The 14,973-nt window shown below is 38.1% G+C and overlaps 1 protein-coding gene across 16 annotated transcripts in view; it reads right to left on the minus strand.

Annotated features, from left to right (window-relative positions):
* epb41l1 (erythrocyte membrane protein band 4.1 like 1) overlaps positions 1–14,973 on the minus strand; it is a 220,189-nt gene that overhangs the window by 24,684 nt on the left and 180,532 nt on the right. For 13 of the 16 annotated variants that reach the window (XM_062978832.1, XM_062978835.1, XM_062978827.1 and 10 more), the window contains 5 exons: positions 14,501–14,653; positions 12,703–12,800; positions 4,156–4,331; positions 2,410–2,555; positions 1,696–1,731 (listed from right to left, as the gene is read on the minus strand). In XM_062978832.1, coding sequence (XP_062834902.1) covers positions 1,696–1,731; positions 2,410–2,555; positions 4,156–4,331; positions 12,703–12,800; positions 14,501–14,653 — 609 coding nt within the window. The remainder of the gene's footprint in view (positions 1–1,695; positions 1,732–2,409; positions 2,556–4,155; positions 4,332–12,702; positions 12,801–14,500; positions 14,654–14,973) is intronic. The other 3 variants (XM_062978831.1, XM_062978839.1, XM_062978841.1) reach the window with 1 other exon arrangement.

Below are 14,973 nucleotides of genomic sequence, written 5' to 3' on the forward strand. Positions count from 1 at the left end.
TTAGCTGTGGTCAAGTGAAGCTCCACTCTGTTGTACTGTGCAAACTGATTCAAAGAGAGGAAGACTTTTAATCTGCAGACTCAATGCACATATGAATTTAAATCTGAATGGACCCATATCCCCAGCTTCTAATCTTTTGTTGTTTTCTGGATGAAAGCATCCTCTGCATTTCAAGACTATCCAGGTTCCATAAAACGTAATCAGGTTCCATAAAATGTAGCTAGTTCTCATCCTAGAGCAACATTTCCCAAATGTGTCATGAAATTATTTTCCTATAGTGGAGCTGACTGGAGGAAGACAAGGGCAGAGCAGTGAATCATGCAAAGATGCAAAAAGCAGCCTCCTGTTTTGATGAATGCTTGATGCAGCTTTTCCAGTGTGGTCGAATACTTAGAAATAGGTTCCTTTGTATTTCATAGTGCTTTCTTCAGAATAATTGGATACAGGACTGCAGCCCTCGCATAGCTCCAGATTAGCAGTTTCCTTGCAGCATACAATAAGCACATTTAGGAAAACATGGCCCTAGATAGATAGATAATCATAATGGTAACAGTGTGCATCTCTGAAGCAGTTTGCTCCTTGCCCCATTCATGTATTGGTGAGATTGTAAATAAGGACCATAAAGGGTTGCATTACAAAACATGCAGAAGTAATGGATGATGACAGAACAACATGGTTGAAATAAAAACCGGCACTGAAGATCAATGGCTCAGAGAATAGGTATGTGTATGGCATTTGTGTGTCTTCAGGAGACATGGAAAAAAAGATTGAGAAAAAGATGGTGAAAATGATCAGGCATCAATAAGTGGCTGACAGGAAAAAATTAGTATGACAAACTTGGAATGCAGCCTATGTTTATTTTTTCTGGCTTTGATTCTATAGCCTGATTCAACCCTACTTCAACGTCATTTTATTTCAACAATTGCTTTGCAATTCTGTCTTGCCAAATAAATACATGAATAAATAAAGCTGTACTGGATCCACCAATGGGTACGCTTAATGAAGAACTATTTAAACTTCTTGTTCACAGCTATCTTCAACATATTGTAATGGGCCAGAAAACTAATATACCATACTCTACTTGTTTTGTGCTACATCAATTCTGTCATTCAAGCACCATTACAAGCAACTTTGTAATTCTGCTTTCTGCTATTTAGCAAGATAGCCAGCGGATAGCTGGAAAGTCTGATTTCATTTTTGACTAAAATTGGCCAAATATATGAACAGTGATTCAGATCTTCTGACCTGCAATTTAAAGATATAACTTCTCATCATTTCTATTTCTGTATCATGAATAAAGATCTCCTACCCAAAGTCATCAGGGCCGGAAAATGAAAGAAACAAGAGACAGTGGAATGCTAGGAAAACACAAGAGAGTCAGTTGGGTGATACATAGGTATGATTTCCAAGGAAGCAAGTAGCCGACGTAACCTGCTTGCTAGGTAGATCTATGAAGAAAAATGGTGTACTTAGTGGGATAAAAGATGCAGCTTGGGTTTTGAAGAACTTGCCTTGCAGTTAAGGATCAAGGTTGTCTGAAATGTGATCTAAGGTGAATGCTCTGTATTACCAAGCTGAGTTGCACCTTGTATTCCACTAAATAGAGTTACATAGAATGGTGTTTGCGTTTTGAAAGAGAAGGATGAAAAATAAGATGCACTGATATGGAATTAAGACATTCCAGAGAGATTATACCTCTTGTTTGTGCCTTGGGGTGGTTTCTTGTTCCGGCTGGTATAGCAGAAAGAGGTGGGAGGAAGAAAGCAACTGGCAAGGTCAGTTGAGGGAAATCACATCATATACATTAGACAGTTTAAAGTCAGGAGCCAAGAAAAAGATAATCTGCAACAAGGCATGAGAATTTTCTACATCTCATTTAAAGGGGTGAGGAGAGAAATCATTGCTAAAATGATCTATTGTCTATTTCCTAAGAGTTGTCAGTTGTCTTGGAAATGTGCACATAAATTCATTATTCTTTATTTGAAATGGGCCCAGCGGTTTTTTGGATTTTGGATTTTGTAAGTTTCTGGAATAGATTGTATTTGTATAGACATTGTGAATATAAGAAAGGGGTCTAGATACACACCCAGCATCCACTGAGCTTTTCTCAATGAGCTCACTTCACAACTGTCAGAAATTTCATGGGGTAAAGGGAAGTTGGGAGGACTCCAGATCCAGCAGCTTCATTTACAGAAAGCCCCTGCAAAAATCAGACATCAATGGAGGGAAAATTCTGAATATATCCAGCTGCTATGGGTTGGAGAATGTTGGAAAGCTGTAGCAATGGCCTATTCATGCTGCACTTTCCTTCCACCCAATAAATGGGGATGTGCAGTGGTGTGGGCACCCTGGAACGAGTGTGAAGGCTGTTTGCAGATTTCCAAGACATATATGATATAAATGCTTTACCTTTAGCTCCTTGATTTTTGTTGGGGTGGTCACTTCTTCATCCTCAGTCTCAGACCTCGTCCTTCCATCATATTTGCTATCTTCATCTCTCTTGTCTGATTCCATTCCATCATGATTTTCACTTACTGAAGCTGGGCGGGAGAATTCTGCATATGACAGAGACAAGCAGGGAAGCCCTATTTTTTCATTTCATCCAGGAAATCTTTATTGTCTTGAGGTTATTGCACATACTTCTCTGACTAGATCCAGTGTAGTCTTCAGAATTCAAAATCCCCCTATCCCCTGGAAAAATAAATAGTGGCTCTATATATTTATTATAAACAAATCCCTCTGCTTTAAAATAAATACAACATGAAGTGTACAGACCAGTGGTGCACAACCTGTGGCTCTCCAGGTGTTTTGGACTCCAACTCCCAAAATTCCTGACCATTGTACGAGATGGCTAGGGCTTTTTTGGAGTTGGAATTCCAACACCTGGAAAGCCACAGGTCACTGGTAAAGATTATACTTTTACAACATGCAACTTTTCTTTTCTTTAATACATTCAAGATCTATCCTTTAAATTTTGTTGAGAATGCCTTTGCCACCCTTTTGCCAGCAAAATTTTAACTACATCTCCTACAGCCAATTTCTATTTGGTTTCTTGCTTTACACAAGAGTAAACAGACAACGTAACATTCAAGGATGTGGTGACAGGAGGCCATTCAATTATTATAAGTTGTCTCATGCTTCCCACCCTTCCCACCCTTAGGCACAGTCATCTAATCCCCAATTTCTTGGGAATATCATTGTTCTCTGCTGGTCAATTATCTCCAAAAGAAGAATGAGGGATGCTTTAAGAAACATGATTTTCTAAACTAAGGAAGAAGAGGGACATCTCTTTTGCTCCCAGAAAGTGAACCTCTTATCCAAAACTTGCATTCACACTCTTCTTGAGCTAAGGTTCATTAAAGGTGCTAATAGAATTTTATAGAACTGGAGGAGAGAAAAATAAATTGATTCTGGAGTTTCTTTATCTGCACTATCCTTGGATTCAGCATTGATCAAGCACTAAACAACACTGTCTGTGAATAATGTCATGGGGAACTTTATCCAGTAGCTGCTTTGATCCAGTCTCTCAAGTGATGCATTTAATTTTGGCAGAGAGGTATGTCTCTCGCAAGACTATCTGTCCTTTAATGATCAGTCAAACAACAAGTATCCTAGGGAAGCACTGATGGGACATGGAAAGTAACTGTTAATGTCACTTGCCTTTAAGAACAAATACGAGCATAGGCAGAGAAATCTGAGTCAGGCTATGTGCAGCAAAAACAAAACTCAAGCACCACTGCTATGTTTTCGACTACATGTAACATTATTATACATATATTTGCATGGTTTTCACTGTTTCAAGAAATAACATTTGTATATGTAGAAATTTGCATAGCCTGATTTTGTTTTCAAGATATCTGAAAAATATTTTTCTTTAAAATTAGTACTTTCTGTCTAAGTAGCATCATGTGTTTGTCACTCTTTGGAAATTGCCAGCTAGCATGCCCTCCTGACCAGAAAATAACATTCTTGATATCCCTTAGAATTACATTGTCTCCATTGTGGGCTGCCTGGCATGCCACCCAATCAACTAAAAGACCCCTCACCAGCCCTAAACCACCCATCATCTCTTTACGGAGTCCCAAACATTCAACAACACCTCCCCATGCCCACCAGTGAACCAATCTCCCACCCCCTCCCCAATTTGGGGCATACCTCCATCGAGGCTGCGAGACATGGTGTACCGTTTGCTGGAGGAGCGCTCGAAGTATGGGGCAGGACGGTCAATCAGAGCACTGGCCTGCCGCGTTTGAGCCTGTGTTCGCCCACTATAGCGGAATTTGGAGCCCATGACTAGGAAGCCCTTTGGGGGAGGCTCTGGAGATACTAGCCTGAAGGAAGAAAAAGAAGAAGGCAGATCCAGGTATTTTTGTGGCTGTGCACATTTCCAAAAAATCATTTTGAATGAACCTACTTATCCTAGGATGAAACTGATTTGAATGTTTCTTGACCATAATTATCTGAAAGTTGGTATACAGTATCTGTGTTCCATTGTGCCCTGCTGAAGATCTTAGACACCTATTCTTTGTTAGGCTAATAGAATTTTGAATGACATCTAATCCATCATGTTTGATCATTTACTCATGCAGCTTACTCCCTACTAACAATAAATCTACATGCTGGAAAAAGGCTTCAATGCAAGTTATGAATCCCTACCACTTACAGTCTGAAGTGACACAAAATGCTACCCCTTTATCTAATAGCTCTGCATTGAGCACTTCTGTAAATAGAATAGTAAAGAGTAGGATAGTCTAAATAGATGAGTTTGAATTCCTATCATTTTTCACCTTATTGCTTCTCTATATAGTTTTCTGGCTTCTTTTGCAGAAGTTAAAAATTTAAAACTCTACACAAGGGGATAACGTATTTTTGCATCTCTTTTATTCCTTTTCTTTTAAATTTTCTGTTAATCAGCATTAGCTTTAAGATTTTTTCCCTTCTGACAAGTTGCCATATTTAATAGTTTCTAAAGCCAAAGACTTCTTGAGGCTATTGTTACAGATTAAAAAAAATTGCAAGTAAGTTATCTCTTTCTTCATTGATACTGAGGGGAAATTTGATGACAGATTCTTGAAATCTGAATGATTGGTACAGTTCACTATGAAAGAACAAAGTAGTAGCCAAGGTTTTGGTCCAGTGAATGCAGCTCCAGCCTTATTTGAGATGAAATGTTCTGATGTGAATACTAAGAACTGTCAGAATGCTAGGAACTGTGCGGGAGTTATAGACATCAAGTTTTTGTTTTGCTTTGTGTATTGCTTTAGTGGCCATGGCGGCACAGCGGGTTAAACCGCTGAGCTACTGACTTTGCTGACCGAAAGGTGGTGGTTAGAATTCGGGGGATGGGGTAAGCTCCTGTTGATAGCCCCAGCTTCTGCCAACCTAGCAATTTGAAAACATGCCAACTTGAGTAGATAAATAGGTACCTCTCTGGTGGAAAGGTAACAGTGCTCCATGCAGTCATGCCAGCCACATAACCTAGAAGGCGTCTATGGACAATGCTGACACTTTGGTTTAGAAATGGAGATGAGCACCACTCCTAGAGTTGGACTCGACAAGACTTAATGTCAAGGGGAAACCTTTACCTTTACCTATTGCTTTAGTGTATTTTTGCTGGGCAATGGTAATCACTCCTTGCTTTGTTCTTGTGGTTTTAAATGTTGTGTTTGTATGTGCATTCAAGCCGTCTGTTGTTCCAAATTGCCTAGGGTTTACTTAACAATAGAGTTTGCCCTTCAAATGTGTGGTTTTGACTTTTGCGAATTTGATAATTCATGGATTTGATTGAAATGTTCTCCCTAGGAATCTCTAGGTCCTCCAGTGAAATTTGATGTTGAGCTTCCAATGGAAGTTGACCATAGAGTCACGTTGGAGGACCTAGACATTCCTAGAGGTGTTTTGTTTGGTTAAAAATGTAATTTGTTAAACATGTATTTATTGAGATTTATATAATATCTAGAAAACCCATTAAAATAGCATTTTTCGTGGCTTTTCACTTTCACAAGCAGCCTGTGCCCTTAGCCTCTCCATATGTGGTGGGTTGACTGTACTCAAACATAGCCTACAGCACGTGGAATTCATTAGCAGTCTCCCATCCAAGTAGTAACCAGGATCAAAAACAGGCATTTAGGCATATTATCTACTCTCAAAAAGGGGAAAATGATATTCACCCCCTAAATATTCCCACTCCATCACTGTCATTCATCCTCTTCCTTCTTACTGTCTGTCGCTCTTCCCTACAGACTTCTTTTATGAAGCTCTGACTATGCTTCTCAGAGGAGAAACTACTTCTCTTTTGAATTTCCCACTTCATCTTTGCTACTAAAACTTTTAAGTAATCCTTTATCATTTTGCTTCCTTGATTTCTCTCAATCTTTGTGGATTATTTTTGAACTTTTGCCTGGAGAATCTTTTAAAATCTTTTTCTTTAAAAAAACAACAAGGACTTTAAGAAGTTTTATATCAAAAGCATCTACAAATTCTGAACTCTCAGTGAAATGATGGAAGTACATTTTTTTATAGCTGGGAATTTTTAAAAAACCTTTGGTTAGCTGAATTGCCAAGGATGCTAGGCCAAGTTAGGATTTAATTTTAATATACTTCCTTTTGTGTTCTATTTAACCTGTCTTAAAATAATACAGGCCTGCAAAATCGAGTGTCATAATTTTTTTAAATTTTTTTAATAGGAATTTGGCATTCTAAATCTTAAAAATAACTTCAGAATTTGGAATTCCAAATGCAAAAATAACATAATGTATAGTTTTTCCATAAATCGCTTTGATGTTTTTCTTTTGTATGAGTAAATAGTAAGAAAGGGGTTAAATTTGTCTCATAAACTTTCAAAACATTCTAATTTACTGATACAAAACAAAAATCCATTAAAAAGTACTAAAAGAAATCACACTGAAACATTGGGACCTGTAGTTAATCAGAACTGAGTAATAACTGAATTGATAAAATGGGGCACATGAATCAAACTCAAGGCCATGAGCCAAATGCCATGTAATTTATGAGGCCCTCCAGATGCTGGATTACAACTCCTGTATTCCTTGTCATTAGACATCATGACTAATGATGGGAGTTGTGATATAATAACATCTGGAAGGCCAAAGTTTGTTTTGTTTAGTCAGGACGATGGGGTTTGAATTTAGATACAAGGCTTGTGTGCATGATGTCTGACTTTAAAATGCCCTTTAACATTTCCTCAACCTCAGAGCCCCAAGGGATGTTGGGTTGCAATTCCCATTATTCCCAGTCCGCATCGCAGATAGTCAGAAGTGATTGGAATTGTTGTTCAACAACATCTGGAGACCCAAATTTGGTAAAAACTAAAGAGCACTGAACACTATGTAAAAAAATTATAGCTGGCCCTCTGTATCTGCAGATTCTCCATCCTTGGCTTCAATGGCCCTTTAAAGGAAACCATAAGGCTAATGTGGCTTTAGATGACAATGAGTTTGACACTCCTGATATAGAGTATGACATTTTTATTGTGTCTTTTAAAATTCAGTTACAATAGAACTCACAGTGGTGTCACTGTTTATGAAGTGAACTGGACACCAAAGCTTTAATCTCAAATAGCTCCCTGCCCAACCAGTCAATAGTGTGAGAGAGGACTGCGTGTATATTTGTGGAGTGGCTGATTACACAGGGGAATCCTACTAATGCAATCTCAGAGAAAGCACCACCATTTGCAAAACAGTTTGCATACTACCGTTGTGCCCCATCAAGGTTCTGGGCATATGCTTTGCTGTTATAGCAATAACATTTTAACTGCTTCAGCTGTTATGCTTTAATCAGCACTGATATTTTTAATGCCTTGTATCATGTATTTTATATCTGCATCTTTTCATCATTTTGTGTGCCACTGAAATACAATTAAATTGATTTTATGTTTGATGTGGCTCTGGCTTAGTGATCAGAGTCTATATGATCACCAAAGCAAATTTAAAGAGAAAGAATGAAGAACCCATCTTTCAGCAGCAACTGTATCTCAGCTGCAGTTTCCTGGACTTCTCTTCATTCAAGACCACCTCATCTCATTCATCCTTTATACTTTACTATCTACCAAAGCTGCCTGAAACATCTGCAGTCATATGCATAATTATACATAACAGAGTAATTGTGATCTTCAGCCTCTCTGAGCATTTGGAATATAAAAGGCAGCATCTTTGGGGTATTTCTACCACCTTGCAATATATTCATCCGTGACCTGCATGTAAAGACTTTTATGGAGGAAATTACACTGAAATAAATCATGAATGTCTCTTCAGTCTGTCTGTCTGTCTGTCTGTCTGTCTGTCTGTCTATATATCTATCTTGCAGATATAGAGATTGCATTTTTGAATGGTTACTGGTATCAGCCTGAAAAATGTGTCTGTAGCACAAGGGCAGCGACTTATCTCTTTATAAGTTGTTTTCTTAACTAATTGATTTTGAAATTCACTCTGCCTGCAAGGAATTTAAATTACAAGGAAATGTTTCATTTTGTCTTTCCTGGGAGATTGATTAGGCTGAAGTGTGGCTATCTTTCTTGAGATATATTCCACCTTATTTATTATGACTCATTTTATTTCTGGTAATTTAATTTCTTTGACTTGTTATGTGTTTTATTATTATTTATGTTATTGTTTTGCTGTAAGTTGCTCCGAGCCCCTTTGGGAGATGGCATGGGATATAAATAAAACTTCATTCATTCATCTATCTGAACAAGGGCTTGAATTTTGTTGGGCATTTCCAACTCAAATCCAGCACTTGTCTTCCTTTCCTCTCAGCCACCTCCATACATGGCATGTAGTCACATTATATTCCTTCTGGTCAACTGAAATGTCACAGATCTATTGCTCAGTTGAATTGGGGGGATAAAGGGTATGTTGGAATTGATATGTTATTTTTTTTCTAAGTTCAACTAAAATCTTAAAAGAGTCATGTTCACCAACATTATTCAAGATGTTCTTAAACATTTAATTAATCTAATGCTACCTGTAGAAAGCTTACCCACGACAGACAAAAGATTTACTGAGCTGTTAATACCTGGTGTGGAGTGGAGGGTCATAAACTAAATAGGATGAAGTACAGGGGTGCAACAGCTATTGAGATAGTATAGCCTGTTGGTTTAATAAGCAGACATCTGTTGACACAGCTGCTTAGGACAGATGCATTTACACTGCCACAATTATACCTGCTCTGGGTTATTTTGACAACATCCGATCCAAACATCTGTAATTCTATCAATGTACGTGTAGGGTTGGTATAAAGGTCTTGCTCTTGAGGATTGTGAAAAAGGTTTTAAGGATTTCATAAGCACCCTATCCAGAGACTATGATAGGCTTTGTGCAAGCAAAGGCACACAGGAAATAACACTGAACACAAACTCTGGGTTCCCTGAGATACATGAACTGAAACCAAGCATAAAATGATGGTATAAATTGGTTGAGCTAATTACCTGCTACTCCAAATGTAGGATGACCTGCAAGTTCAATTCTGTATCGAAGCTACTACAGTCCAAAGCTCAAAAAATAACTAGCAAATAAATTGACATAAAGGTCTGGAGCAAGGACACCAAATAATATATCAACAAGGTGCAATGATGTTAAGAGATAAGTAATGAGGAAAAGGTCAGCCGTGATAAAAAAAAAAATAATGATATTCTAAGCATTTATTTATTTATTTATGAGCAAGCAAGTTGTGACAGTATTGATAAAAATGGTCCATCTTCAGCTTAGGACCCCTGTAATTCAGAAGTGTGCATCTTGTCGTAATCTTGACAAACTTCCTGCATTTTAGTAACCTAATTTGGAACGCAAAACATTTCTGGGTTGCTATTGAAACCTTCTAACTTAGTATATTACATAAGGATCACAACCTAAATTGCACCACACCTACTCTACTGAATATGTTGCATTTGCTCTAGCTAGTCATGCCCCTTATTCTCACTCCCTCATTCTCTCTAAAATTCTGACCAACAGTCGGTCTGATTCTAGTTGACCTTTTTCTCTGATAATTTTCACCCAACTGCTGGATCTTGCATCATTATATGGATTGGAACAATAGTTCTTTCTGGCTAGAGACAGAGGTCTTGTCCCTTCTCCCTGGTGACTGAGAGCAGGAAAGGCAAAAAATCTGTTCGTTTCATTTTGATTTGCATTTCTAGGAATTCAGTCAGAACTCCTGCTTTATTAATGTTCTGTCCTGCACTCTTGCACAGGAATTGTGCCTATTTTGCTATGCATGTTTCATAAGACATTCATTTTCTTATACACATTTACAAGGTTGAAAATCTGAAACATGAGGGAATTTAGCGAATTTGATTTGATTTTCTCCCACTTGTGGGACATTTAAAGACATTCATTTGATTCCATTAATAAACTCACAGATCATGAACTGGATGAATTCAATAAAAACAAAGTTAGCAAAAAATTATTTTCATCCTCAACTGCGAGAAGGACTGCAGATTTCCCTGCAGTGTGTAGAGGCTTAGCCAAGACTGAAACCAACTGGCAGTCACACTTGATTTTTATTGTCATCTAAACAAAGCCTCTAAATGCATCCATAAGATGTTCTGCCAGATGCTTTTCAGTTAAATGGCAAAGGATGTCAAAGAAAATATACAGGGTGACAGATGTGGGAATGTCTTGATGTATAAAACATTGGTCTGTCAGAAGAGGAAATGTTTCAGATGAAGACAGAAGTAAAAACCTGAAATTATGAGGCTAGAAAGACAAAGAAAAATGATGTCTCAAAGCCTTTGCTCATCCAAGAGGGTTCAGACACATTTATGTTTGTTGTGATTTTATTTTATTTATATCCTACCAGGCAAATATCCATCAAGGATGGAGCAAATATGTGTAGGCAGACAGCAGTCTCAGAAACAGGGGCTAAAACAGTCACCCTCATCCTTGGTTATGCTGTGTGTTCAGATGAATTTCAGTTTGTTTTTATGAAGCCATATTTACATGCATTGGCTTTTGCTAGTCATTGAGAAGGCAATTCCTGTCCAGTGTAAGTCCTGCCTTGCCCACTTCTGGCATTTTACCTGATGCTGCTCATATGTTTTCAGCTTATCTTCAAAGCCATGAACCAAAAAATTGGAGGTTTAATGTGTTGTCGAAGGCTTTCATGGCCGGGACCACAGGGTTGTTATGTGTTTTCCGGGCTGTATGACCATGTTCCAGAAATATTCTCTCCTGACGTTTCACCCACATCTATGGCAGGCATCCTCAGAGGTTGTGAGGTATATGGAACATGGACATAAAGCCTGGAAAACACACAACAACCCAATTGGAGGTTTTCCTATTTAATAATATTAAAACATTGATTCAAATACTAGATACTATATTCTCCTCCTGCATCAGCTGACTGGTAATATATAAAACATCAACGTAAGATGCAACTTATTAGAAGTCAATTTCACATTGCAAGATATACTTTCACAGACCTTTCCTCTTCTTTGATACTTTGATGAAGGGGAAAAAATAAACAGATGTTGATCTTAAAATATCTGGAAAATGCACATTAATTAGCATTATCTTTTGTCCCCTTCCCTCCTTCATAAAAGAGCCAATATTATAGGAACCTATGCAGTGGAGAGAGCATTTGTATGTTTTCCACCTGGTGGTTTCATGCATCAGTATGGCCAGCCACTTACAGGATTACTGTTTCTTTCCCCATGATTAGGAGATGGACTTATGTGTGACTTTGTATACATTCACAGGCTGCTCCCCCCCATGGACACCAAATACAATTCTAGGAAACAAAAAGACAGTATAACTCTGCCCTATGTGAAGATATTTTGTCCATCTTCATCCTGGACAATTAAATCACACTTTCCTCTTAATCAGCACTTAAGAATACCAATCTCTCAGGACACATAATGGCCAAAATGCTTTATAATTGTGCTAGAGAAGAAAGCTTCATTGGCATAGTTCCACTGATGACAAACTAGCTCTGCCAGAGAAGAAATGACTACAAAAACATCTCTCCCACTGGCTATTTTAATCAATGACTGGTTTCTATAGCCCTTAAAGACACAGTATTATGGATGAATTGACTTGGAAATGAGGCGTTCAAATAATTTTCCAGTACCATAGTGGTGAGGACCACTACAAGATAGCCACATAGATAGAAAGAATGTGCTAGTTGATACAGCTACTGTTGTGGTAGCCAAGGTAGACTGCTACTGTTTAATATCACTACCATTTTGGAGACCTCTTTGTACATGCCCTGAAACTATCAAACTGTTTGTACTAGGGTCTCTTGAACAAGCAGTTTGCTTCAAAGGGATCCTGATTAAAATATCCTTTTCTACATCTGCCTGCCCTTACAGTGGCTTGGTTAAAAATATGATACATTTTCTGTGGCTGAAAATAGAAATGCTATATCCCCTTTGGATAATAAGGCAGCAGAGTGTGGATGGCAGTTAAAAGAAAACCCAATTAGGAGCCAGGATGCGATCATACAGCATGACTGGAATTCTTCCAGTTGACATTCCACAATATGGAACATATCTTGACCCTATTTTATAGTTAATTCAACTCTATTTGGCAGTGTAATTCATTTTCTAAGTGAGCTAAGAAGTTTAATATGTTATTTTCACATAATAATCCCATAAAGCAGGATAGATTGAAAGACCATGAGTTGTACAATGATACTTAAGTGAGCTACTATATAGGACAAACCCTTCAAAATTTCCCATTGTCTCACCTGAAGAATGTGTGGTGCTCAATGCAAACTTTCCAGAGCCTCTTGGCTGAGCGATGATTGGGCAACTTGAAGCCAATTGTACTCTCGAATTGCTCATACTGAAAAGGAAGAAGCAAAAGACCAGACATTATGACTAAGAATTATCAGATCCTACCATGCCGTGCCATGAGGAAACTTTATTATACACTAGCTTAGGTAATTGGTGATGCCTGGTTTAAGTCTTTTGGAAAGCATAAACATTTGAAAAAGTCATTGTTTGTGGATTTTATGAATGATCTCATTAGCAAATGACTAAGGATAAGGGTGGGCTGAGAGTTTCAGCATCCTCTGTTATTTCCCCCCAAACCCCAACAGTATTTAAAGTAGTCATGAGGGGGGGGCTATGTTCCAAGTTTGGTCCAGATCCATCATCAATAGGGTTTACAGTGGTCTCTGGATATGGGTGTATGTACTGGAACTCCCATCGTCCAGGGTCCATCCCTTCAAACCCCACCAGGACTTAAAGTGGGTCATGGGGGGGGGGGAGGAGTCTATGTGCCATGTCTGGTCCAGATCCATAATCAGTGGGGGTCACAGTAGTCTCTGGAAGTGAGAGCCAATAGGAAATTGGCCACAAACATACATTGTTGCTCACATCCATACATCCATTCACTTTTATCAGATAGATTGTTGCTCACATCCATACATCCATTCACTTTTGATAGATAGATAGATAGATAGATAGATAGATAGATAGATAGATAGATAGATAGATAGATAGAGGTCCTTTTTTGTTCAGGTTGCCAATAGTGACTGCCCTTGTCCTTCTGGCTGCTCCTGTCATGATCTCCCAGAATATTCTACTCCTCCATTCAGAATTTGTAGGAAATCTAAGGGCATGGAGGAGTCTTTTTTTTACCGCATCAAACACAAAACCTTCCGAAAGGCCAAAAACAAGTCTTAATCCCAACTTGGATGAATAAGATTTTGGTAAGTCAATATGCAAGTTCCATTGTTCCAATGGGTCTACTATAGATGGAACTAACAAATGGAATAATCACAAATCTTTTGGCATACACACAAAAGCCTGGAGAATTCTTTTTGTGGTTTTTATTGTGCCGTTACTCTGAATTCTATCAAAGTTTCAGATATTGCCATCTTCCAGTCTTCCACTTGTAACCACTTCCAATTCTTTTTCCATTCTTTTATCACAGAAAGTTTGAAAAGGAGCTGAAGTTGAAATATCTATTAATACTAAAAACTTACTTCAATCAATAAAAAGACAATGCAGTAAAAAGGCCATGTATGGCTTCTTTCCTTCCCCAAAGCCCAGTGTAAACTAAGAAGAAAGACCTTTCCATTGCACATCCTTTATATGTGAACAGAACTCAGGGAAAAGCAGAGCCTTGTTTTGTTTTGTACTGTATTGGACTTCAAAGAAGATAGAAGTGGTGAAAATCTCTGTGTTTGCTTCTATTTTCTGAAAACTAGTACAAAATAAAAGTTCACCCCTATCCATCTTCAAAGCTCTCAAGAAAAGCAGGAAACCAGTGGCAACCAAATAATGCTTGGCTATCAAGCCAAGTCAAAATCTGTGGACCCATTAAACACTCATTAACTAGATGAGAAAAGGGATTTTTCTAACATTGAGCATCTCCCCAGGAATTAATTCATGCCTCATTATCCAGTAAATTATTTGCTAAAGAGTGAATTTTTCCTTTTCATTCATTCCTCCTTTCTTTAACTCAATTTACCTCATTTAAACTCTCTCCCCTTAACATTAGCATGTTTTCCTTTATTTTGAACAGGAGATGCTTACTTCACCGGGTCGAATTTTGATGTAAAAGTTACTCCTCTTGTAAGAAATCTTCAGGATCTTGGGCCAAGCAAAACGGTTTATTCTCAGCCTGTCCCTATAAATGAGAAGGCCGTTGGCACAAACACCCAGCATGATGTCAATGCCTTCTGAATCCTGAACAGATGTCAGAGAAGGAAATAAAAGAGTTGCATTAGTGCATTAAAAAATCCTCACTACCAACAGAAAGTAAGAAGGATATTGAAAACAAATCCTTAAATCCTTCTGGTCGATGCCAAGGTGTTATTTTAAACTGATCAATAGCAATGATATGAAACAGAAGAGAAGTAGGAACAGGTCAATACATTTTATTCCCAAATTCTAAGGAAGTCACACTCTGCCTTCACTTCATTTTTCACATACTAAAGTCCCCATGTCCAACTGCAACAAAGGGAGATCCAAATCTTCCCAGCTCTAGCCTGGAAAAAAGGGAGGGG

Source organism: Anolis carolinensis, chromosome 4 (genome assembly GCF_035594765.1).
Source record: "Anolis carolinensis isolate JA03-04 chromosome 4, rAnoCar3.1.pri, whole genome shotgun sequence".
In the NCBI taxonomy this organism is placed as follows: Eukaryota; Metazoa; Chordata; class Lepidosauria; order Squamata; family Dactyloidae; genus Anolis; species Anolis carolinensis.